Source organism: Drosophila montana, unplaced genomic scaffold, assembly GCF_035044405.1.
Source record: "Drosophila montana isolate Dmon_TW-CO22-7 unplaced genomic scaffold, ASM3504440v1 contig_1407_1, whole genome shotgun sequence".
Taxonomy (NCBI): domain Eukaryota; kingdom Metazoa; phylum Arthropoda; class Insecta; order Diptera; family Drosophilidae; genus Drosophila; species Drosophila montana.
Genome location: NW_026996359.1, coordinates 100308 through 124652, shown reverse-complemented (window position 1 = coordinate 124652; position 24345 = coordinate 100308). Strand labels below are relative to the sequence as shown.

Sequence of the window (24345 nt, the reverse complement as noted above, 5' to 3'; positions counted from 1 at the left end):
TGGAAGCACTGCGAGCTATTAAAGCGGCCAAAGCAATGTTAACTATTTTGTGTTCGTATGTAAATATATGTATATACGACGCTTGTAAAATGCATGTATATATACGATATATATACTATATATATTGCTATATAATCGGGTCAGGCAAAATATTTGTGTTTGAGCTTATTCGAGAGGCAACCAAGGGGGCGTGGCTGCCGGGAGGCACATGCGAATGTGTGTATCGAATCGAAAATGGGCGGGCTTAAAGCTATTTACACGACATACAAATACAAATACAAATAAAATATATAAATGGAAAAACAGACAACAAATGCAGAATAACAATTACAAACAAAAACTCAATCGATTGAATTAACGTTGATTGATTTGTTCGCGCGTCTTGAGCAGCACCAGGACAACGGTGATATTATCCTGCGAGTCACGCTCCTTGGCAGCCTCCACAAGCAGTTTGGGAATGTCGTCTAATTTGGTTGTCACCTCGGCGAGGCACTCGTAGACAGTGTCCACAATGAACGGTTCGGGCACATGATCCCACAGCCCGTCGCTGCCGAGTACCAGAAAATCATGTGCTTCAGTCAGCGGCACATCGACGAAATCGGGCTCCGCAATGACCGCTTCGAGGCTGTAGTCGCCAATGGAACGACCCACATTCAGTATGCCATTGACACGCCATTGGCCCTGGGCATGGATGACGCTGCCGCCGCTCAGTTCTATGCGGCGCCTTTCATCGACCGCCTCGGGCTTGTGCGGCTTCACCAGCTGCAGTTGGGTGCGCTTGCCCACCAGCAATGCCTTGGAGTCGCCCACCCAGGCGACATACAGCTGCTGGCGATCGCTGTTGATCAGGGCACAGACGGCGGTCGTGCCGCTGGTGATGCGTTTACGGGCAAAACGTTCGTCGGCCTGCAGAAAAGCCATCTCGAACGCATTGCGATAGAAATCCACGTCGCTCTCGTCGGGCAATCGGTTGCGCTGCAGTTGCACGGCCAACAGTTGTGGCAATTGGCTGGTTGCATAGCAGGCGGACAGTGCGCCGGAATGGCCATCAAAGACGCCAAAGAAACGGCTGTCGCTGTGCTCGCCCAGCTGATACATGGCACCAAAGCGTTCCAGGCACACATGACGATCCTCCATTTTGCGCGGCTTATTCTTAACAGCGGACGCACTGTGCGCCGGCGCAGCAGGCTGAATGGCGCATGGACAGCACAGAGGCTGCTCGCACAGAGCCTCGTCGTCGGCATAAAACTGTAGCTTTTCCATGGCCGCATTGTCGGTCAACTTGAGCAGCAACTTGTCCAGCTGATTGCTGACAAATTTTTGCAATTTCAATAGATCATATTGCGGCGGCTCACTGACATCCACTTCCGTCAGCTCCAGCTCCTTGGCATGGCTGATATCCTGCTCCAGTTGCGCGGTGGCCGCGTGCAGCAGCTTAAGCTGGAATGCGCGCGGGCATCCTCTTGCAGTAAGCTGCTTCCAAATGGCTGATATGATTTCGGCGCGCTTTTCGTCGGCGCTCACCTTGTAAGTGTCATTGCTGCTGCGCGTTACACAATTTCCATTGCGCGTGAGTTCATTGCCAGAGGTCAGTTCGCTGCTGGCGGCTGTTGAGGCCAGAAACTCCTTGAATTCCAGCAGTTGGGCACATTCCGCTGCACATTTCAGCGGATCCGCGGCTACGTCTGTCGACATAGTTTCTTGTACTCAGCTGTTGCTGTTGACGTTATTGTTGGCGCGCCTGACACATGTGTTAATATTGGTAATAACGATGATTCACCCGCGCACTCGCATTTTTTTTACGCAATGGTTCTATTTGTTTATATATTCTATGCAGTGTGGCCGCATCTGGAAAACATGAATATACCGCTTTGCTCACTTAAGCAGTGTGATGCCAGTGTTGTTTATATTCTATGGCACTGCTGGTAGTTGAGATGGTCAACAGCACGCAATCAACACACGCACACGGCTTGTTGGTAAATATACATATTTAATTTTTAATGGCAGATAGACTATATGCCAATCTACTACATGCTTTTTTTGTTTGACATTCACTTAAGAGTTGATAAGCAATAAAACTTTTTTTGTTGCAGCTTTTTTTTTAACATTTGAAAAATATTGTAAGTATCAGCAATAATCCTTAATAATTATTTTTAGTTTCAATATTTCAGCCACTTTTATGAAATTGAATTTGTCATTTCTTGATTTATAAGGCGAAAACGTCGTTTTGAACTGTGGTCGTCGTGTCACGAAAGGAACACGAAACGCGCCAAAAATGTTTTGTAGTATCGATACTTTTGTGTAATATACTTTCGACAGTTGTGATTGGCGATGCGTCTTCTTCTTCTGCTGCCGGCAGCACTCAGCTGTTGCTTTGTTTTGTTGCGACATAATAATTTTATTTTTTTCAATTTTGCATTGCTTTTTGTGAAATGTGCGTTGTTTAAATATATTCAGTGAAATTTAAACAGAATGTCGACACCGCTGGAACAACAGACAGATGAGCGCGAAGCCCTGCAGTCCATTTACGAAGGCGATGAAAATTTCAAGGAAATTGACCTGACCACATTTCAATATAAAGTAAGAGCCGCATGCAAATATCAAAGTTAAAATCTAATTAAATTGTATAACGACTTCAGTATGGCGAAGAGGACAACTATAAATCATTTCTGGTGGAGCTGAAATGGGGCGAAAACTATCCCGACGAGGCGCCCACGATCAATATGAACACTTTCTACAATCGCAATCTGTGAGCACGTCTGAAGTGTCTATGCTGGCCATCTTTTTATGGAATCGTTTTTTTTGCAGCTTACCCGCAGTCAAGGAGGAAATACAAACGGCGCTCAGTACAGAGGCCTCACAATGGTTGGGCTGCGGCATGACGTACACCCTCTTCGAATGTATTAAAGACAACATTGAGCAACTGACTGCCGCACAGCCGGAATGTGCGCCCACTGCGGCAGCTGTGGAGGATGGTGTTGGTGCAATTAAGATATCGGATACCCAAGCGGATGCTAAGCTAAAGGAGCCGAAGAAGGAACAGCTAACAAAGTCGCAAAAGCGACGCCAATGGGAGCGCACCGATCACAAGGGCGACCGTGTACGTGGCTGGGATTGGGTGGACATTGTCAAGCATTTATCGCAAACGGGCAGCAAAGAGGACGCTGCAGCGGCCATGGAAAGTGCAGCGGCAGCAGCAGCAGCCAACCCAGTGCTGCATCCACTTAACATTTAACAACGACGCCTGCCAAATCAACTAGTTAACTAATTACAATATCAAAATCTGGCACTCTAACGAATTCAATCAAAAAGTCAAATGTGATCTGCGCTCATGTGTTCTCCATTAAAGCCGATCAATTTACGCACGCCCGTCTGGTTTTTCTTTTTGGACACACAAGGTCAGCCACTGGCTCGCTGGGGTCAAGCCCGTACGCATGGAAAATAAACTAATTTTTTCAAGATTCAAAAGCGCCTTGCCTAGTCGCAAAATGTTAATGCACTGGGACAGTCGTTTGTACGTGTTGATGATGTAATTTAAACGCAATTCTGTTACAATTTTTATTTAAATTTTGCATTGCTTGAGCGTTCAAAAAATATTGTCAGTTGATTGTGGACATCGCGCGTGTCGAGTTCCAGTTAAAACAGAATTTCGATTGACTTAGAGGGGGGAACATATCATTGCCAGAAAACCTGTTTAACCAACTGAGAATACCTGACAATGGGTCAGAAATGCTCTTGCCTAAAACTACGTAAAAATTCCAACGAACAGTCGAAATGCGAAACGGACGCAACGTTGCGTATGCGCAATATCAATGCAAATCTCTTGACAGCTCCGGGTGAGTGTTTGTTTATAAATATTTGCAATTATTATTGTGTTTTGCTTGGTATTTACGTGTGAGTGAGCGACAATTATTACCTAATGCCAATATTGCCTTTTTTGCATGACAATTTGCCGTGTGCTGTGGGCGTACGTGTAAAATTCCGAAACTGGCTGCCCACAGACTTTACTTTTATTCACATATATCTAGTTAAATAAGCTTGCCAATAAATTCAGCATGCTTCACAGTGTTATTAATCAGTTTTACTCGAATAGCTTGCAATTGAATATTAAATAAATAACAAGCACCTGGAAGCTGTTCGCTTAAACAGCATGCCCAAAAATTTCATTCGTATTTATTGACCTATAAATAGCATGAAATTGTTCAATTTGCAGATCTGCCAAACCTTATTGGATACAACAAAAACAAAAAACAACCATGATATTAATCATTTCATCTTTATAAGCAATTTTTTCTAGCTTACGAGCTGTACCTGAGAGCATAGGCATAGTTAGCTCAAATTTATACCCTTTCTGGGATTATTTATGGTTATATCTGCAATCCCATAACGTCTATATATTCATGAGTATCTACCCTGAATGTTCGCAATTAGAATTCTAGGGTATATATGTATATAAGTCTGCAAGGGTATTCAGCCTTCGGATCTTTTCTTTATATATCTTGTATACATGGTAATTCATATATAATCGGTTTAGCTGTGTTATTAAATTCTAGAGCCCAAAAAATGGGGCTTGGCTCTTGGCGAAATCAATAGTTTGCTCTTAATATTAGACATTTAAAATTGTTCCAAGTACTCTGTTAAAAACAGCTAGAAATTGTGCATAAATAAAACATGCAAATTAGCTGATGATGCCATGGGGTCCAGAGCTCTAGGCCTAGCTGCTCGCACATGAATCAATTAAATTGGTCTCATTCGCTGCGCTCATGTATCAAGATCCGACTCTGACTGCGCCCGATGACGTAGCCACAGCATCAACCAGATGGTGGTAGCTTCTATTACCAAAGCCAACGCCAACGGACAGCCAGAAATCGCTTCCCGTTCATAATTAATAATAACAGAGAGCGCACGAATCTCGGCTAACGGCTTAGTGCTGTTGTTTTGGCTTTAATAAAGCTAGCTTAAGCTTTTTGTAAAGTCTGGCTGCTGCGGACTAAATAAAAGTGATCGGAACTAGTCTTGAGCACTAATCATCTATCAAAAGTAAAATAAGTTATTAAATTTAATATTTACATCATTAATTCAGAATTAAATGGCTGATTATTAAGGTATATAAAGGCCACTTAGATTGGCAACCTTCGATATAGACAACATTACGTCAACACTTTAGAAGACAGCTCTCTTATAATTAATTAGCTGGCCGCTTAGCCGTTTCAGCTGTTTTTAGCTAGCTTCAGCCTTCCCTAGGCTGGCAACACTGCTAGCTAACAGCTAGCTTTAGAGCACTGCAAGAAGAAGAGCGCCAGAATGAGAGAGCGTTCGCTCTTCAACAGACAAGCGAAACTATCTCAATCCCCGATATTGATCAGTGCGGTTTGAGGCGTCGCGGCGTTCGGTTTTGATTTCAAAAAGTAGCGCTAGTTTCGAAGCAACAAAAGAATAGAAGAGAACGATTTTAAAGCGCAGTTTCCGTTACGTTTTGTGTGTGTCCGTGTGTGTGCGTGTGTGTGCGTGGTCTTACAGACACGATGAGCCATTGGTACCGCAACTATGCGCCCAGTTGGATACAGCGCTGGTGGCATCCATCGCCGCCAGCCAGGCCGGTGAATCCCTTTCGCAGCATACGACCCGGTCCCGATATTGCAAGTAATTAGCTGCACTCAAAAAAACCAAAGAGTTGACTTTTGTTTTAAAATTAAACAAATTCGGTCAAATTCAAATTTGAAAATGTTGTAAAGGTTGTTAAGACTTTGAGAAGAATTGTTGAAAATTTGAATGATTTCTGGATCATATGGATCATATGAAAATCATATGTATTAAAACCTGGAGTCGGTTTTTTATAATCAACATCAAAATCTTCGGTTTTCTACTGATTATTAAAAAGATTATTTTATTGATAGAGAATAATTTTTGCATGTCGATTTTAGTAAATTTTTTGTATTATCATAAAACATTTCTAAGGATCATATAAAAATCATATTTATAAAAACCGGGAAATCTTTTCTACAATCAAAATAAAAATCTTCTGTTTTCTAGTGATTATTGAAATAATTATTTTTCTCATGTAGATTGTAGTACATTTTTTTTATTATGACTAAAAAGGCTTTGTTTTTCTCAGTGTAAAGTGTATTCTGTATAAATCCTCAGGCATGGCATTTATTTTATTTTTTCGACTATGACTTCACGCGTTTTGTTATTTCACTTGTTTGTTTTTTTTTTTATTTCGTTTTTGTATCTGTTAGTTGTTTGACACGTTTTGGGATTCTTTGGCACTTCGCTTAAATTAAATATTTATATGCATATATATGGATTTTTACACACTTTTAGTTTCGTTAGCATTTATTTCCTGCTTAAATGATGATTAATAAATCATTTGGAATGATTTTAGGCTTTTAAAGCTTCTTATCTTATCGCTCTCTATTTTTACTTATATATATAAATTTAGCATCCTACGTTGAGACCCGAAACACTTTAAAGGTTAACATCAATTGAATTTGAAATGAATCTTAAATTCGAGTGCAGCCATGTGGAAATGGAATTTTAAATATATATATCTAATGGGCGGCATATCAAAAAAAGCGTTCCAAATGAAAGATTTTTCTACTCTACTTTTTATGGCTGATTATTTTGAGATTCGTTTTCAATATTCAATATTTTAATGGCATGCTAAAGTAACTCAAAAGAATATTTTCCATTTCAAAACATATTGCCTAGATATCTATACGAATCTATTAAAAAAATAGATTTATTTTAGTGGCCAAAAAAAAAACTTATTCTAGTCATAGGACAACAGCTGAACAGAAGCTAATATATGCTTAGTACAGTGGTCATTCGATAAGTAGAACACACTCTACTCTTATTATTATAAATAATTAAATAATTGCTTAGCTTAAAAGCAGAATGGAGACTTTTTGCCTGTAGATAAATTCTCGACAAAATTTGTAATAAGTAGAAAAACTTTTAAAAAGCTTTATTTTTATCTATGACAAATTAAGTCTAGATCTCAGTTCGACTTGACGTTTTTTATTTAGAATAAAAAGTTTTTTTTTTTTTGTGGAAATACAAACAAGTTTTGTTATTATTTTTCTATATTTTCTAAATTATGAAGACAAATTTTTAAATTAAAAAATAAAATATACTTTTTTGCAATAAATATATATACAAGTAGTTTTTACTGAGCCTTCACTGTACACGTATATATATATCTATTCCTAGTTAGCAGAATATGTACTATTTATAAATATACTCTTATTTTTGTTTTTATGTAGAGAACTTGATCAAAAGTTAATTTCTGGCAATTGAAATGTGTCCATCAGCAGGTGTTTATGTTTCTGCAGCTAATTCCCATAGAAGATGATGATGACACTTTTGGCCACTTTTAAGCATGGGCCATGCTTTTGATTGTTTCTTGTGGGCGTTGACAGCAAATCGCGTATACGCCCGATTGTCCACTCTATGGGAATTAATTGACTTGGCATTGAACTTTTTGGCCACAGCGCCGCAAACTTTGTGTGTTTATGGCCAAAGGCGATTATTTGACAAATTCGCTTCGGCTGCAACATGACAAGCGATCGGATTTGCCTCATGAGATCATCATCGGACTGTTACAGGCGAGCTAATCCGACTAGGGGATACCCTGAACCCTCTTGCTTTTGGCTTAGCAGAATTAAAAAAAATAATTATAAAATGAAAGCTACTTGATCTGTAAACAATACATTTTGATGATTTTGAGCTCTTCAAAACCGAAGAGATTTGCTCAAAAAACACGATTATCGATTTATCGATTACTTGGCAACGGCGCAAGTTATCGATCATCGGAAACAAAGTCATACTGCGCGAGCACTAGGAGCAGCTATGTTTAAAATTTCAAGTCTCTAGCTCTTATGGGTTCTAAGATCCTTGCGTTCATAAATATGGACGGACGGACAGACAGACGGACGGACATGGCTGGATCGACTTGGCTTGTGATGCTGATATACTTTATGGGGTCGGAAATGCTACCTGCTGCCTGTAACATACATTTGCACAAATACATTATACCCGTTTTACCCATTTTCAATGGGTTCAGGCTATCGTTTTTTATCGATTACTTGGCAACGGGGCAAGTTATCGATCATCGGAAAGAAACTCGTACGGCGCGAGCACTATGAGGACCTACATTCCAAATTTCAAGTCGCTAACTCTAATAGGCTCTGAGATCCTTGCGTTCATACACACGCACGGACGGACGGACAGTTCAGGGCAAAAAAAAAGGTCGATGGTTCAGTTCAGGGTTCGCACCGGGCCTGGGTTTTTTCCCATTTAAAATATGAACAAATTAAAATTTATGCTGAACCACAATCTTTTTAAAAATAAGTTAGACCCAACTTTTGGGTACTTGGTTAAGGATTAGTTAAAAGCAAGGCTTGAACCGCTGCGTTTTACCTGCTCCTCCTCCTTTCGTTACCTTGTCTAATGCCCATTTCTGTCTGAACCCACAGATGCCGGCAGCTCAGCGGTGCTGGGCGTGCAGCGTGTGGATCTCTGTTTGGCGGACAACCATGTCGAGCATCACACGAGTCACTTCTATGCGGCGGCCGCGAAGGAGGCGCTGATCGTGCGGCGCGGCGAACCGTTTCGGCTGCGGATCATCTTCGACCGGGATTATAGTCCCAGCAAGGATGCGATTAGCTTCATTTTCAGCGTGGCCGATGACAGCAAACCGAGTCCGGGCCACGGCACACTGACGGCTCTGGTGCCGCACGACGGCATCGATTATCTGGGCGATCCGCTGGAATGGGGCGCCGGCATTGAGTCGCACGAGGGTCAGATACTCACGGTGCTGGTGAAGCCGCCGGCCAGCTGCTCCGTAACCGAATGGCGTCTGGATATCGATACCAAGCTGCTGGGCGATGGCTCGCGCAGCTACCAGCTGCCCCTGCCCGTCTATGTGCTCTTCAATCCCTGGTGTCCCGACGATCAGGTCTACATGGCGGATCGGGAGCAGCGCAAGGAGTATGTCATGCACGATACGACCTTGATCTGGCGTGGCTCCTACAATCGCTTGCGTCCGTCCGTCTGGAAGATAGGCCAGTTCGAGCGCCATGTGCTGGAGTGCAGCCTCCGTGTCCTGGGCACCGTGGGACGCATTCCGCCTGCCTATCGGGGCGATCCGGTGCGCGTGGCTCGTGCGCTTTCCGCTCTGGTTAACTCCGTCGATGATGACGGCGTGCTGCTGGGCAACTGGACGGAGGATTTCTCGGGCGGCACAGCGCCCACCAAGTGGACGGGCTCCGCGGAGATATTGCAACAGTTCCACAAGACACAGAAATCCGTGAAGTTTGCTCAGTGCTGGAATTTCAGCGGCGTCTTGGCGACCATAGCCCGTGCTCTGGGCATTCCGGCCCGTGTCATCACTTGCTACTCCTCCGCCCACGATACGCAGGCCTCGCTCACGGTCGATGTGTTCATTGATGCCAACAACAAGAAACTGGAGGCGGAGACAACGGACTCCATTTGGAATTATCACGTGTGGAACGAGCTGTGGATGCAGCGGCCGGATCTGGGCATTGGCCAGTTCGGTGCCTACGATGGCTGGCAGGCGGTGGACGCCACACCCCAGGAGGCCTCGGACAATATGTACCGGGTGGGTCCCGCCTCCGTGCTGGCCGTCAAGCATGGCGAGATCCTGCGCCCCTTCGACTGCGGCTTCGTCTACTCCGAGGTGAATGCGGATAAGCTCTACTGGCGCTACAACGGACCCGCCCAGCCGCTCAAGCTGCTGCGCAAGGACACCCTGGCCATTGGCCATCTGATCAGCACCAAGGCCGTGCTGAAGTGGGAGCGCGAGGATATCACCGACAGCTACAAATACGCGGAACGCAGCGAGGAGGAGCGCAACTACATGCTCAAGGCGCTGAAGCAATCCAGCCACGCCTTCAGTCGATACTATCTCAACGACAACTTCAACGAGGTGGAGTTCAGCATGGAGCTCAAGGATGACATCAAGGTGGGCGAGAATTTCACGGTCGTCCTCAAGGTGAGCAACAAGAGCGCGGAGCGCACCCATCAGGCTGCCGGGCAGCTCAATTGCGATGCCGTGCTCTATACGGGCGTCGGTGCCCAGGAGGTGAAGATCATGGGCTTCGAGCTGGACCTGAAGCCGGAGAGCTCCGAATATGTGCGCATGGAGGTCACCTTTTTCGAGTACTTCGAGAAGCTCTCGTCGCAGGCTGCTTTTCAGATATCCGCCGCCTGCCATGTCAAGGATACCGACTACGATTACTATGCCCAGGACGATTTCCGTGTACGCAAGCCGGACATCAAGTTCCAGCTGGGTGAAGGTGGCGCCGGCGGCAGCATCGTGGCACAGCAGGAAACGGATGTGATTGTGCGTCTGCTAAATCCATTGCCCATACCCCTGCACAAGGGACTGTTCACCGTGGAAGGACCTGGCATAGAGCAGCCGCTCAAGTTTAAGGTACGTATTTATACCCTACTTTTCATAAGCTGGGATTTTTCGTAAGGAAATTTTTAAATATATACCCAAATTGTTTAACGGCTCTGGGAATTTTGGTACTTTTCGTAAGCTGGGATTTTTCGTAAGGCAATTTTTAAATATATACCCAAATTGTTTAACGGCTCTAAGAATTTTGGTACTTTTCGTAAGCAGGGATTTTTCGTAAGGAAATTCTAAATATATACCGAAGTTGTTTAACAGCTTTAGGAATTTTGGTATTTTTCGTATTAGAAAGATACACAGGTTGCACACACTGCAGTTCCGTTACGCGCTGCTGAGCACAAGCGTGTGACGTCACAAATGTGCTGCGTATGCTTTGCTTGCAATGTCTAGCTAATTATTGCGTATGAATGAATCATATTTATTTATTGTAGTGATTAATAACTTGTATGGTATTCGCAAAATGAAGCAACAGTTTAAAAAAGCCCTCTCTTACACATTTTAGTACTTTTCGTAAGCTGGGATATTTGTAAGGCAATTTTTAATGTATAACGAAATGGTTTAACGGCTCTAGGAATTTTGGTACTTTTCGTAAGCTGGGATTTTTTGTAAGGAAATTTTTAAATATATACCGCAATTACTTAACGGCTCTAGGAATTCAAATGAAACAAACATTGTCTGATTAAATCGCTTTAAATCGATGCATTTCTAATTGATTTATAGATTGCCGAAATACCTGTTGGCGGCACGGCTGCAGCGACCTTTAAATATGTGCCACCTTATGCCGGACGTGGTACAATGCTTGCCAAGTTCTCCGCCAAGGAGCTGGACGATGTGGATGGCTACAAGCACTACGAGATTGAGCCGCGACCCGGCGATGTGCTGCAGCCCAACGGGAGTCACCGGAGCAGCAATATAATACGCCGGCGCACGGATGTTATTCCCTGAACCAAGTGAACGATGTCCTTCTGCAAGTCGTTATTTTTTGTATTTGTAGGTTAGGTATTGCATTTAGGTTTATAGTTAATGATAATTATTGATTAAATAAGTTAAAAACATTTTAATTGGCGTCCACGTCGTAGTCCTTGGGCAACATATCGTCCATGCCGAGTGCGTAGCTGGGCTTCCTACCCGTCTTGACCAGGTAGATGCCACGTGCCTCGCGTGGCACCAAATCGCCCATCAGAATCTTGCCGCCGCTGCAGTTCCGGCCCCTCAGCTCATCCAACGAGCCGCAGGGCACGCCATAGAAGCCTTTCTCGCTGTTTATGGACTCCGCATAGTACTCATACGAGCGACCGTGACTGCAACCGGCTGCAAGAACAAGAGATTAGTTCCACGAACCACAAGAGACTTCTTCTCCTCCGCCGTGCTTACTGAAAACCTGGGAGAGCTCCTTGCAGCCGGGCTGCGGTGGTCCGCCGCCATTCGGATAGAAGTCCACCATGCCGATGGGCTTCCGGAAGCCCAGATAGCCCGCACAGCTGTGTATGACATCGACAAAATTGGCGTCCGTCTCGTCCAAATGATTCTCCGGCCCAATGCAATCCTCGAAGGCTGGCCGCGCCGGATCCAGGCCCGTTATGCGGCTCACCCGATACTTGGTATAGGAGCCGGCATAGCCCATAATATGCGCGCCCAGACTGTGTCCAATCAGATGAATACGCTGCGGATCCGCATCCTTCTCCTCCACCAGCAGATCGATCAGCTTGGCCACGGCGCGACCCACCTGCACGGTATACCGTGCCGGGGTCAGATAGTAAATATTATCGGCCTGATCCCGCCAATTGATCGCGAATACATTGACCAGACCGCGCTCTATATACGCGCCACGTATCGACTGTATGGAGTTGGACATGGTGCTCGATTTCCAGCCATGCACCAGGATCTTGGTGTCCAGCTTCGGGTCAAACTTCTCGGCCATTTCCTGCCACGTGTCGCGCTTGCGACGCGCACGCTGGAAATCGTTCTCATCTATCCAGAAATTGGAGCTGCGCACATCTTCGGGGGAGGAGCTGAGATCGGGGAGAGAGTTGCTCCTAATCTTCTACTCCCTAGTCTAACTTATCGAAACTCACCCGCCGGAAAACTCAAACTGTATTATCTGCGGCAGGCTGATGCGATCCTCTGGCGGCGGCTCCACAAGATACGCCACCTCGGGCTTGCCATCCCCGTTGGGCATATAGATCCAGGTCCTGTTGTAATCCTCCTGATTGAGTGCCACCTCGCCCCTTATGCCAACTGCAAGGGAATATCAAGCAGAAGAATGATCAATATGGAATTTACCCAATTCGATTCACGCAAATTACAAAGTAGGAGCACGGGCCGCACGACCTGAGCCAGTGCAGCGAATCCTGTGACCAGCCATTGGATGACCACAAATGTGGTGGACACCTCATTGCGACAGGGATTAATCACATTGCAAACGCAGGCCAGAGCATTCGAGGAGCGCATCTTGATCAGTTGCTGTCTGCGTCGCGACTAAACGACTCATCTTTATGGATTCTGAGTTCTTTATTGGCAGACAACAGAATCTCATCTGTAATCCTTTCCCCCTACAAACCAGTTTGCCTGCAGGGCAAAGCTGGGCGGGGCTGGGCAGTAATTAATTCCTCAGATGTCATCAGCCTCTCGAGCTCTTCAATTAATCAGGCTCTGGAAAGTCGGTCAGGTAGACACACTCACCTGGCCAAGCAACTGTTAAGCAGAGCCAACTCAGCGCCAGCTTTAACATTTTCTCCAGCCTTTATTTTGCTGTCGTGACTAAAACCTTTTCGCTTTACTTGGCGGGATTTTATAGCCCAGTAAAACTCAGTTAAACTGCGACGGGGCCAGTTGTCAATCAAGACTGGCTGCCCGAATAAAACCGAATCACCTGCAAAAGGCAGCTTATCAGGCGCCACAGGGGTTAATTGGGTCAGACTAAAATTTAAATTCAACGGTGCATGCAACGGGTGCATTTTATTTGGAGTACAGTTGGCCAAAAAAAAGCTACTTTTGGTATAACGAACTATTTTCAAATTCATTAAATCATTCATTTTTATTATTATTCTTTCTATTTGTCAGGCTTTCGAAGCCCATTAAGCTATGCTTATCTTAGCAAAAGTATGCTACGATTTTAAATAATAAAACAAGTTCCACAATTCTTATCGAAATAAAATCGATAGCATTTTCTTGCTCTTTCGTATGAAAAATATAATTGTATTGTTTAAAATTAACAATTATTGCCCTCTTTAAACCTTCTTTAATTATTTAAGAATTGCAATTTTGTCAATAATATAATATGAATATGATGATAATATGAACAGTTTCTGTTTAAAAATATTTCCCCGTTAATATTCAAATTTTAGCGAACAATAACTTCTTATCTCAGGGTTGCCTTTGACATATATCGATATTTGCCGTTATGGTATTTTGGTACTTTCCAGATACTGTCGCATTCTTTTTGTGCGTCATTTTTTAGAAACGCCGCGAAACTCACTAAATTACCAATTTCATTTTATTGTTTAAGATTAGAAGCATCGAATTAATTGAAATAGCGATTAAAATATGTCGGGCACAACTCAAAAATACAAAAACTTTGTGGCGGAGCCCATGGGCGAAAAGTCTGTAACAGAGCTGGCTGGCATTGGCGAAACGCTTGGTGGACGCCTGACCGAGGCGGGTTTCGATAAGGTAAATATGATGACGCCATGTGCTCAAAAAAAAAAAACAACGCAATTGTTTACATTCGTAAAAAATGAATTGTGTTGCTTTTAACTATGTTTCAGGCGTACACTGTACTCGGTCAGTATTTGGTCCTGAAAAAGGATGAAGAGCTTTTTAAGGATTGGATGAAGGACGTTTGCCATGCTAGCTCAAAGCAGGCCTCCGACTGCTACAATTGCTTAAACGATTGGTGCGAGGAGTTTTTGTAAAGGATGTGAAACTAGTGGAAATCTTCGGACAAGCAATTCTTTTTATTCATACAATAATAATCTCCACACATTGATATATGTTTTGTCAACTGTAATGTAAGCTATCATTAAAATGTAAATTAATGTTAATTGGAATTGAATGCCCTTCGCCATTATTGGGCTACTTTAGGGAATACAGCGCGCACATACGCAAAGGGCAATTAAAATTATAGAATTCTTTCGGGTATTTTACGTTAAATCCAACGTAGGCAATCGTAAATCATTTAATTTTTTAAAAATTGTATTTAAATCTTTAAAATAATATATTCGATAAGTTATTTGTTTGGCACAACAAAAAAATCTAGCAACCGATAACAATAATTATATTTGTGGTCCGATAAGTTTTGGTAGTTGCCGGACTTTGAAAAAAATAAAGGTGAATGGAATGAAAGCAGCTGCGTGAAAAATTAATAAACATTTCTTAAACATAACCAAACGGTGATTTAAAGTGCAAAATAAGCTAAGCGTAACTGGCGCTAGCTTAATTGGTAAAACGCAAAAATATGTCACATTTCTTTGAATTAACAAAGTGAAAATAGTACGGCTTTGGGGTGCGCTTGTGTTAGTGTGTTTTTCTTTGTATATAGATACGTCGACTGGGATAGCTATACAGTCATGCGGCTAATAAAACGTGTGTGAGCGAGTAAAGCATATACGTGCAGCAGCAACTCTGTTGTTTCAGAGTTCCAGGCCAAACATTCTGTGCGACAAACGGCTGAATCGACTTTTTGTGTGCAATGCACGACGTTTGCATTAATTATATTCGTAACAAATCGTAAATAGCGCAATTACCAACATAGAAAAATATTTAATGTGATCCTATGCCGCGTAATCAAACAAAAAAGTCGTTTGTCTGCATTTACACTTTGATGCTTCTTCGCGTCGCAGAAAAATTGCGTGTGTGTGTGTGTGTTTTTTTTGCGTAAACGTCTCTAACCAAAATCGTAGTCGAAAAAACGGTAGCAACAACGTTTCCTTGGAAAAATTTGTAAATAGTCAACAAAATTTTCAAGTAAATGTGAGTAAAATTAATAGATTTGTGAAAAGTTGTATGTGCTGGAAACGTAGCTTCAATATGTGTGCCTAAATAGTAGTAAACGTCGTTGTCGTTGTCATTCAAATCAGTGCGATTGGGTGAGTGCGCCTGTATGTGTGTGCGTGTGTTGTGTTGTGTGTGTTTGTGACGTTGTTGTATCGTAAAAAGAGTGAGAGAACGCGCGCGCGGAGCGGGGGCGTATACGGTTCCGGTGAAGTGCGAACAAGAGAGAGAGAAAGAGCCAAAGCGAACCGGGAGACAGGCGGGCAGTTATTTAAGCCCGTATCCTTTTCCTTGTTTGCTGCTCGTCGAAAATTCAATGACCTCATTTGTCTTACGTCTGGCCAATTCTGTTCTGTCTTTTCCAAACAGGACCAATAAAAGCAACCAGCTAGAAAATAACACTCGAGGGCAAGCTTTAAGAACCAGACCAATTAACGTGTCCTACGCCATCGAGTGAAATTTTTGTCAACCCAAAAGCAATAAAAAGAGGATCAAAAAACAAATACAAAAAAAAAAAATAAATAAAAAAAACAAACAACAAACTGCAGTGACTGCAACAACGGAACCAGAGGCAGAGATACAACAACAACAGTTACAACGGCGACGACAGCATCTGGCTACGCCAAGCGACACAAACAGCAACCAGAAAAGCCAGCGTCAAGCCACAACAACAACAAACACAAATGGGAACCAATTCGGGAGCCACCGCTGGCATCAATAACAAGCCGGTCGGTGGTGCAGCCGTTCTGGGCGTTGGTGTTGCCAATTCAGCTATCGGCGGCGGTGTGCTATCCAACAGTTTGGGCAGCGGCGGCGGCGGTGGCCTCAGTATCAGCGGCCTGGGCGGACAGAATGCCAATGTGGGTGGCATAGTCACTGGAATGGGCGGCGTTGGTGGCAATAACGGCAGCGACGATGGCATGGGTGGACCCGGCGGTGGACCCAATAATCAGCAGGCCACCACGCCCCAATACACAATTCCGGGCATATTGCATTTCATACAGCACGAATGGTCGCGCTTCGAACTGGAGCGCTCACAATGGGATGTCGACAGGGCCGAGCTGCAGGTGAGTCCTCCTTAAAGCTCACTTTCCATTTCAATGAGTTTCTTTTTCTGCATTTGTACCGCGGAAATGAGTTTAGCTGGCAGCGCATAACAATTTCTAGTACCTAATTTGTTTTGTAACTTTATGGTCTGTTTGCTTCAGCTGCAACGGCTATCGAAATATTTATTTTACCAAGCATAAAAGTACCAAGTTTCGTAATTTATAAAATCAATCCATCTATCGCATTAGCAAGAACTTTAACGACATAGAAGGGAAATATTCTAGGCATTTCTGTTTATATTCCTGATTTCTATGTGAAGGGAAATTTTCTGGGCATTTCTGTTGTTGTTTACATTCCTCAATTCTATGTGTGCGTGCTGATCACCTTATCGATGCTTTTGTATCACGGCATGGGTCAAGCGGTTGCTTAATTCCTCCCTCCCTATCCCCCTATGCATCTCTTTCACCAAAAAAAAAATGCAATCGCAGCTTTAAACGTGCTATCGTTATCGATACTACGCAGCATCGATGCACTCAGTGTACATTCCGTTACGCTCTGATAAACAAGTGACATTCAAAACGTCACTGCACTCGAAACAAGTTGGCGACGGTGACGCTGCACTTTACCTACACACCGTACAAATTTGTCGCAAACATTTATGAACCTGTTCGCCTTGTTTGTGTTTTGCCAAAAACAAAAAAATGAGAAAAAGAATATGAAAATTGAGCGGAGAGTGGGTAGCGACTAGACGACGGCCCCCATACCATACCCAGCAGCAGCAGCAGCAGCCACTACATTGGAAGCCATTTTAGCGCTTTTGCATACACACACACAAACTCAGTATATGGACATGCCATGCCTATGTACGCATGTGTGTGTGTTATATGTCGTGCGCCGGGCTCCACACGCTGCGTGCGTCTATTTCTGACTTGCGGCTGTTTGTGTGTCAGTGTCAGTGCTGCACATGCAACGTCCTTGTGTTTGTGCCGGGCCCGGTTCATTGTACAATCTGTTAACTCCCCGCCCGCTCCCTCTGTCGGTGCTTTTTGAATCGATGGCAAAAGCCGTCAGGCCAGCTGTTAATTAGTCTTATTTGTTTTGCATTTGACGATTGATCGCTTCGATGTGAGAAGAAAATAAAAATGTCGGCTCGGTTTGCATTTGTCATTTCCTATTTTATTTTACGTTTTAATTTCTTTTCTCATTTCTTAGAGATGGGTGCGAGTCGTAGTTAACAAGCACGAACATTATGATCATCATGACTTTGACAATATATATGTATATGTATATATAAGCTCGTACATGTTTTGTCTAGAACTACGGTAAAATCTTGCTCGATTTTCAATTATAGTACGTTTTCGTGTCACGAAAGCAAACACAACACGGCCTAACTCTACCTTCCGCATTAGTTTTCAATGCCAAAAACAAATTCAATTATTCATATATTTTGAACCAACAAATGACTGTTGTTCTGCCGTTTGTATATTTTTATAAAGAAAGCAAAGAAAATAAATGAATATGCGCCACCTGCCGCCCACATTTTCTGCTTAGTAGACGTCATCGCTGCCGTTGCATGTCACTGGGTAGTTTAAAATGTGTTTAGCATAAACACACGAACCCATTGCGATTCCCTGCTCTTGTTGCAGTTGCCTGACTATCGTGGCCATACCATGGAAGTGTGCCCTTTGTCGCTTTTTGCAGTTGCCACCTTTTTCATTCAGCAGCCACTTCAGTACTGGCACGCGAACAGCATTCTAACATATTACTGGTAAATGCGTGCTTTAATTAGCAACTGTGCCGAATACGAAGCCATTGAATTTTAATTCAAATGCAGAACATGTTTCCATTAACAGCAACAACAATACCAATAGCACCAGCAGCCGCAACAGCAACTGAAGAATAATGAAACAAATTGTGTATAAAATCAAATAGCGGCACAGTTACGCGCTGTGCTCTCTCTCCCTCTCTGATGATTACTCCCAGTCGGCTGCTCTCTTTGCTTCTCTCATGCGCTGCTGTTTCTGTTATTAAAATGTAGAAATTGTTATTGTTGTTGCTTTGGGTGCGCAGGCCAATTGTGCGTACGTGTGTGTGTGTGTGTGTGCTTATGTGTATACACTATCCAGTTCTGTGATAGAACATTGAATGAGTTTCCCGAAGAGGAAACAAGCAAAAGTTTTTGTATGCGGTATCGTTACGCACCTGTCCTCTTTTTCTTTTTGTCCCGTTCCTGTTACTGTTGGTTAGTGCGGGGGCGTTTTTGCAACAATATTTTGCTTTCCCCCCTCTCACTAACGCAATGTGTTGCGCAGAAATATGCTACATAACCTTACATTTGTTACGCCGGATAGCGGTAAATGGTACTGATTTCGCTCTGGCTCTCATTTTCTATCCTTTTCACTCTTGAGCAACAATTAGTGGAGCAAGTCTGTAATTTTATATTACAATTAATTGAATTTAATTGTTTTTTTTTTTGTTTTTCGTTTGCTGTGGCGCAGCGGACCGTCAATTATGAGGCCGCCGCAGCGTCGCGCCAAACGCAATTGGAATGCAACGAGACGCACACATTTATCATTTATACACACACACATATGTTATATGCGTACATACGCGGAGAGCACAATGAAAGCTTTTAAGTGTTACATTAATGAAAATTAATTATACCCTGTAGCCAATGCAACATATGGATATACATGCATGCTTAATAGTTATGTATCTATATACATTGATGAGCTAAAATCCATTGAGATAGTTTTCCTCACCGAGGAACTCGATATGGATATGCTCTCGATATTTAGGCTTAAATCTCAACCTATCGAGTACTTTATTATGATTGTCCCGTTGCAAACGCACCAAAAAGATGGATTCGCTTTTAGCTTTGAAAAAGGAGCAAGTTAGCGATAATTATCATAAACAAAGTCATAAATTACATTCTTGATCGATAGTTATCGATATACATGTTAAAAATGAATTTGATTCCAAGCTTTAGCTAACGTTATAAAGGCGAGCTTTGAATAGTTATTAAAATATTCGACATGTTATCGATAGTTATCGATTTTTAAAAAATATTATCTGAACTAATCTATTTTTTAATATATATTTTTAGGCGCGTATCGCGATGCTGCTGGGCGAACGCAAATGCTTGGAGAGCCTCAAATCTGACCTGACGCGACGCATAAAGATGCTGGAGTATGCGCTGCGTCAGGAGCGAGCGAAATTTTATCGATTAAAATACGGAACCGATCCGCCGCAACTGAACGAATTCAAGCCCTCGTCAAATGATGATGGTGGCCTCGGTGGCGATGTGGCAACCGATTCGGAAGTGCCCTACAGCTCTGTATCGAACACCACGTGGCGGCAGGGCAGGCAAATGCTGCGCCAATATCTGGCCGAAATTGGCTACACAGACAACATAATCGATGTGCGCTCGAATCGTGTGCGCTCCATACTTGGCCTCAACAATAATGCGGATCATGATGGCGGCGGCGGCGGTGGAATCGGTGGCGTTGGCAGCGGCGGCATTGGCGGCGAGAATCTCAGTCCGAATATTAATGGAAATGAGAGCAATAAACGTGCCTCAGAGTCGGAAGGTAGGTCATTGTACACCCTCTTCCCCCCCTGTTGAAGATTTGAATAATTTGCTCACATTAGGCCGTCATACTCCCGCTAAAAAAGTGCAACAATCGAACGATGCCATCATACTGGACACGGAGGCGGCGGTCATGGCCAACTTTGAGTTCCTGGGACCGACAGAGATGTCCGACGATGATGAGATATCCGATGATCTGGAAATGGTCGCTACCGACAATGAAGATACCGATGTCAAAATGGCCAAACGGCCCAAATCCGGCAAGGATATGCTTACCGAAGGTATGTTCCATCGATTCTACATACTCGTAGCACATCCATGCTGCATCCACTCCCGTACACCAACTTAACTTAGCCCTCCCGCCGCCTGTCGCCTCACCTTATGTAGTGTGCATTTAAATTGTTACTTTGCAAAGTTCCGTTCCATTCAAAACAACCAAAAATCCACCAAAATTAAAAAAAAGAACCTCCCTCAAACCAAGAAGAAACGCTGTATTTGTCTTATGCTTTCCGCTTTCTGTTTCTTTCGCTTCTCTCTAATTGTCGATGCGATCATCTTTGCATAGATCTTGAGGCCGAGGTGGGAGAGCAGCTCTTAAACGATATGAATCTTATGACCGAAGGTGCTTTTTACTCATCAGCTTAACATACAACTTAACAAATTAAAGAACTGCAAAGCTATCGATGGAAATCGATAAAAATTTACAAATAAAATTATATCTTCAAATTGACTTAATTTATAAAAATTATATGGGCAATTCCTGTGTTAATTTTTATATCCTAACTAAATAAATGTGAATCCGTTATCGGTCTTTTTGAAGCTCATAAAAAGCTGAAGTTCAAAATTATATTAACCAAATCTCGCCTAAATTATCATAATATATTTCGTATAACGTGCGTCACGTAACGTTTTTATTATTAAAAAAAATAAAATAAATATAATGCAACAAAATAATTATTCATTAAACCGGAAGTCGAAAATAACTTTGATAATCCGTCATGTAACGTGTTACTATTTGATTAGTCATTTATTTGTTAATATATATTTGCAAATATCACGTAATAGACCTAGGAATTGCCCATATATCAAAAAAGTACAATTATCGATAGACATACGCATATCGATAGTTATTTGAAAAGGTAACTTATCGATACTGTCGCTGTTTCCGTTGATGGCTTTGCCTGCTTTTATCGTAGTCCTTTGTTTGCCTTGCCCAGTAACATTTTCTTTTGTTATTTTCTTTTCGCAGAGGTGGACGGTTCACTGGGACTGGGTGAGCTGGCGCAACTGACGGTCAACAATGAGTCGGACGGTGCATACGATGCGAATGCCAAGGACGGCACCGGCGGCAGTGCTGGCGGAGCTGGCTATCGCAAGACCTGGAATGCCAAGTACACGCTGCGCTCCCATTTCGATGGTGTGCGCTCGCTAATTTTCCATCCGGAGGAGCCGGTGTTAATCACCGCCTCCGAGGATAATACGCTCAAGCTGTGGAATCTACAGAAAACGGTGCAAGCCAAAAAGTCCGCTAGTCTTGATGTGGAACCGCTGTACACGTTCCGCGCCCATACCGGACCCGTGCTGTGCCTGGGCATGTCCTCCAGCGGCGAGACATGCTATTCCGGTGGCCTGGATGGCAACATCGAATGCTGGCAGCTGCCATCGCCCAATATCGATCCATACGATTGTTACGATCCGAATGTGCATTCTGGGACACTGGAGGGGCACACGGACGCCGTTTGGGGTCTGACCACCATGCAAAACAATATTGTGTCATGCTCGGCGGATGGTACCGTTAAGCTGTGGTCACCATACACCAAGGAGCCGCTGCTGCGCACCTATACGGCCGCGGAGGCCGAGGGCGGGCCCTCATCCGTGGACTTTGTGCGCAACGAGGTGGATCACATTGTGGTGGCCTATAATAGTGCACACTGCATCATCTATGATACGGAGACGGGCAAGCAGGTGATCAAACTGGAGGCATCACAAGAGATGTCCGGCAATACGGGGAAGTTCATCAATAAGGTCGTCTCACATCCGACACTGCCCATCACCATAACGGCGCACGAGGATCGCCATATACGCTTCTGGGATAACACATCCGGAACTCTGGTGCATTCGATGGTCGCGCATTTGGAGCCAGTCACATCGTTAGCGGTCGATGCGCATGGACTGTATTTGCTGTCCGGCTCGCATGACTGCTCCATACGCCTATGGAATCTGGACAATAAGACGTGCGTACAGGAGATAACGGCACACCGTAAGAAGTTCGATGAGAGCATATTCGATGTGGCGTTCCATGCAACCAAGCCCTATATAGCCAGTGCCGGTGCCGATGGATTGGCCAAGGTCTTTGTTTAAGATTAGGACTACCCAACCCCAATCCTCCCCCTAAATCCCCTCACACACACACACACGCATACACACACACACAGCCAATGCTGCAGCAGCTCTCAGCTAAGCGATTACGAGTTCGAGTTAAATAATTATACATATAAATACACTTATATATATACATTATACTATACATTTAAATCTAATTATACAATTATATACAAGAGATGAACAACAACCGCAAATTATGCAACACAACACATTGCTATATACATACATAAAAAAAAAAACTAAAAAAAACAAGAATAAGGGCAAAATCAACCTAAAAAATATATAATAAAATTTACATTATTATGGCATTTCCGAGCGTAAGAGCGAGCACATTTGTAATCTAAAAGATCACACGAATACGAATACAAAACCATGCCGCATATTAATCACACACACACACACACTCACAAATGTATCTATTTGTTAACAACAAATGTAAAGTTCTTGATTTTGTAGCATGTTTTAAGCCGCAAGCTCAACAATTTTATATAGTTTCTTTTCTTTTTAATGTAGACAATTGCCAATCGATGACAATTTAGTTTTTAGCTTTTAGTTTTTTGCCTAAACTGCGCAGCGATTGTGTCAATAGTTGCTCCAGTGGATGTTTTACTGTACATTTTATATAGAGAAACTTGCGCCTAACTGGCTAACTTTAACGATGTAATCGATGATTGATGATTGATGCATGATGTACGTACCTTTTTTATTGGCCACTCGCTGTGCAAGTTTTGCCATTTCAAATTTACTCATCTAACAAAACGTTCACGTAATGATATATAGACGATCAAATTTGTAGTCCATAAGTGGCATATATATATAAATATATTGATATATATATATATATATGCAAAACTCGTAACCCCCCTCCCCCGATAACACAAAGAGCGTGCAAGTTGTAAATTAAGATTAGTAAACGACGACGATAATGCTGATTGATGATCGATGTAGATCATGATGTTTATTTATTGAGAGTAGAAAGCGAGTGTGTGGCGCATGCGCATGATTAGTTGAAAGTAAACACAAACAATCGCCAGATAACTTTATTAAACACTAAGTGAAAAGTAAATGCTTCTATTTCTATAATTTTTCATACAACAAAACAAACAAAAACAAAACAAATGCAAAGAGTACGCAATGCTTGGGCCAGAGATCCACATATACAGATCCAGATTATTATATAAATAATAAATGCCGTTGAGCTATATGGTAACTGTATGCTAAGCTATTTATTTAATTTATGCCTAGTATTAAAAGAAAAAAAGAAGAGGGAAGAAAAGAAAACGGCGTCAATCGCTGATCCAATGGATTTCGTACACTTGTAGTTGAATATGTTTAGGATCGCTTAACGATTCGTAAATTGTAATCAAATAAACGTTAAAATGTGGACATGAATGCCGAGCAACTCAATATTAGTACTAGTATTAACAATTATTATAAAAGCGTTTCGTCAAAAACAAACAAAACGTAACGAAACGTGGCTAAAATAAAAATTAAACCCAAGTTGATATTCGATAAAAATTTAATATAAAACCCAAAAAAAAAGAAAAGGAAAAACATCAAGCGATGATTCATATATATATATACAAAAAGAAAATCCTCTACTATATATATATATATATATACATAAATTATGTGTATTTTAATTTGTACTTTAGTTGTTACAAATGAAAAATGCGATATCATATATAAATATACACCCACACACACATGTAGATCTATATGAAAATGGCGATTATGATATACTACTACTAATATGATGGTAATTATACGAACACACACACACACACACAGACACAGTTAGCAGAGTGATGCGCATATACATACAGAACATTAATACATTAAATCTATTGATTTTTAATTTTAACTGTACATTTTTGATTTTTTTATTACCATG

General features: G+C 42.6%; 6 protein-coding genes and 1 long non-coding RNA gene across 13 annotated transcripts; 4 read left to right on the top strand and 3 right to left on the bottom strand.

Annotated features, from left to right (window-relative positions):
- Window positions 1-270: 270 nt before the first annotated feature.
- Window positions 271-2008, bottom strand: LOC135427828 (protein phosphatase 1F). The gene has a single exon (XM_064681461.1). It carries the CDS (start codon window positions 1693-1695, stop codon window positions 355-357), a length of 1341 nt encoding a protein of 446 aa, XP_064537531.1. The 5' UTR covers window positions 1696-2008; the 3' UTR covers window positions 271-354.
- A 352-nt stretch (window positions 2009-2360) lies between these two features.
- LOC135427833 (RWD domain-containing protein 4) lies at window positions 2361-3365 on the top strand. The gene is made up of 3 exons (XM_064681472.1): window positions 2361-2580; window positions 2640-2749; window positions 2809-3365. Exons 1-3 carry the CDS (start codon window positions 2473-2475, stop codon window positions 3233-3235), a joined length of 645 nt encoding a protein of 214 aa, XP_064537542.1. The 5' UTR covers window positions 2361-2472; the 3' UTR covers window positions 3236-3365.
- Window positions 3366-5359: 1994 nt separating this feature from the next.
- Tg (Transglutaminase) lies at window positions 5360-11493 on the top strand. The gene is made up of 3 exons (XM_064681657.1): window positions 5360-5643; window positions 8478-10456; window positions 11159-11493. The coding sequence occupies exons 1-3, from the start codon at window positions 5526-5528 to the stop codon at window positions 11381-11383; spliced, it is 2322 nt and encodes a 773-aa protein (XP_064537727.1). The 5' UTR covers window positions 5360-5525; the 3' UTR covers window positions 11384-11493.
- Window positions 11408-12929, bottom strand: LOC135427919 (pancreatic lipase-related protein 2). The gene is made up of 4 exons (XM_064681671.1): window positions 12745-12929; window positions 12514-12676; window positions 11813-12450; window positions 11408-11749 (listed from the first exon to the last, which is right to left on the bottom strand). Exons 1-4 carry the CDS (start codon window positions 12887-12889, stop codon window positions 11496-11498), a joined length of 1200 nt encoding a protein of 399 aa, XP_064537741.1. The 5' UTR covers window positions 12890-12929; the 3' UTR covers window positions 11408-11495.
- Window positions 12930-13888: 959 nt separating this feature from the next.
- baf (barrier to autointegration factor) lies at window positions 13889-14487 on the top strand. Its single transcript, XM_064681638.1, has 2 exons — window positions 13889-14110; window positions 14206-14487. The coding sequence occupies exons 1-2, from the start codon at window positions 13985-13987 to the stop codon at window positions 14350-14352; spliced, it is 273 nt and encodes a 90-aa protein (XP_064537708.1). The 5' UTR covers window positions 13889-13984; the 3' UTR covers window positions 14353-14487.
- Window positions 14488-14753: 266 nt separating this feature from the next.
- Window positions 14754-22772, top strand: Cka (Connector of kinase to AP-1). 6 transcript variants are annotated; one of them, XM_064681568.1, is made up of 5 exons: window positions 14754-14879; window positions 15800-16497; window positions 19584-20067; window positions 20129-20347; window positions 21316-22772. In XM_064681568.1, exons 2-5 carry the CDS (start codon window positions 16114-16116, stop codon window positions 22425-22427), a joined length of 2199 nt encoding a protein of 732 aa, XP_064537638.1. In that variant the 5' UTR covers window positions 14754-14879; window positions 15800-16113; the 3' UTR covers window positions 22428-22772. The 6 variants fall into 6 exon arrangements, with proteins under 6 accessions (XP_064537638.1, XP_064537655.1, XP_064537648.1 ...); XM_064681585.1 differs by lacking the exon at window positions 14754-14879 and adding an exon at window positions 15053-15166; XM_064681578.1 differs by lacking the exon at window positions 14754-14879 and adding an exon at window positions 15238-15409.
- On the bottom strand, window positions 17907-18811 carry LOC135427910 (uncharacterized). Of its 2 annotated transcripts, none has more exons than XR_010436176.1 (2): window positions 18680-18811; window positions 17907-18498 (listed from the first exon to the last, which is right to left on the bottom strand). It is a non-coding gene; the product is annotated as an uncharacterized LOC135427910 (long non-coding RNA). The 2 variants fall into 2 exon arrangements; XR_010436167.1 differs by having other exon boundaries at window positions 18563-18805.
- Window positions 22773-24345: the final 1573 nt, after the last annotated feature.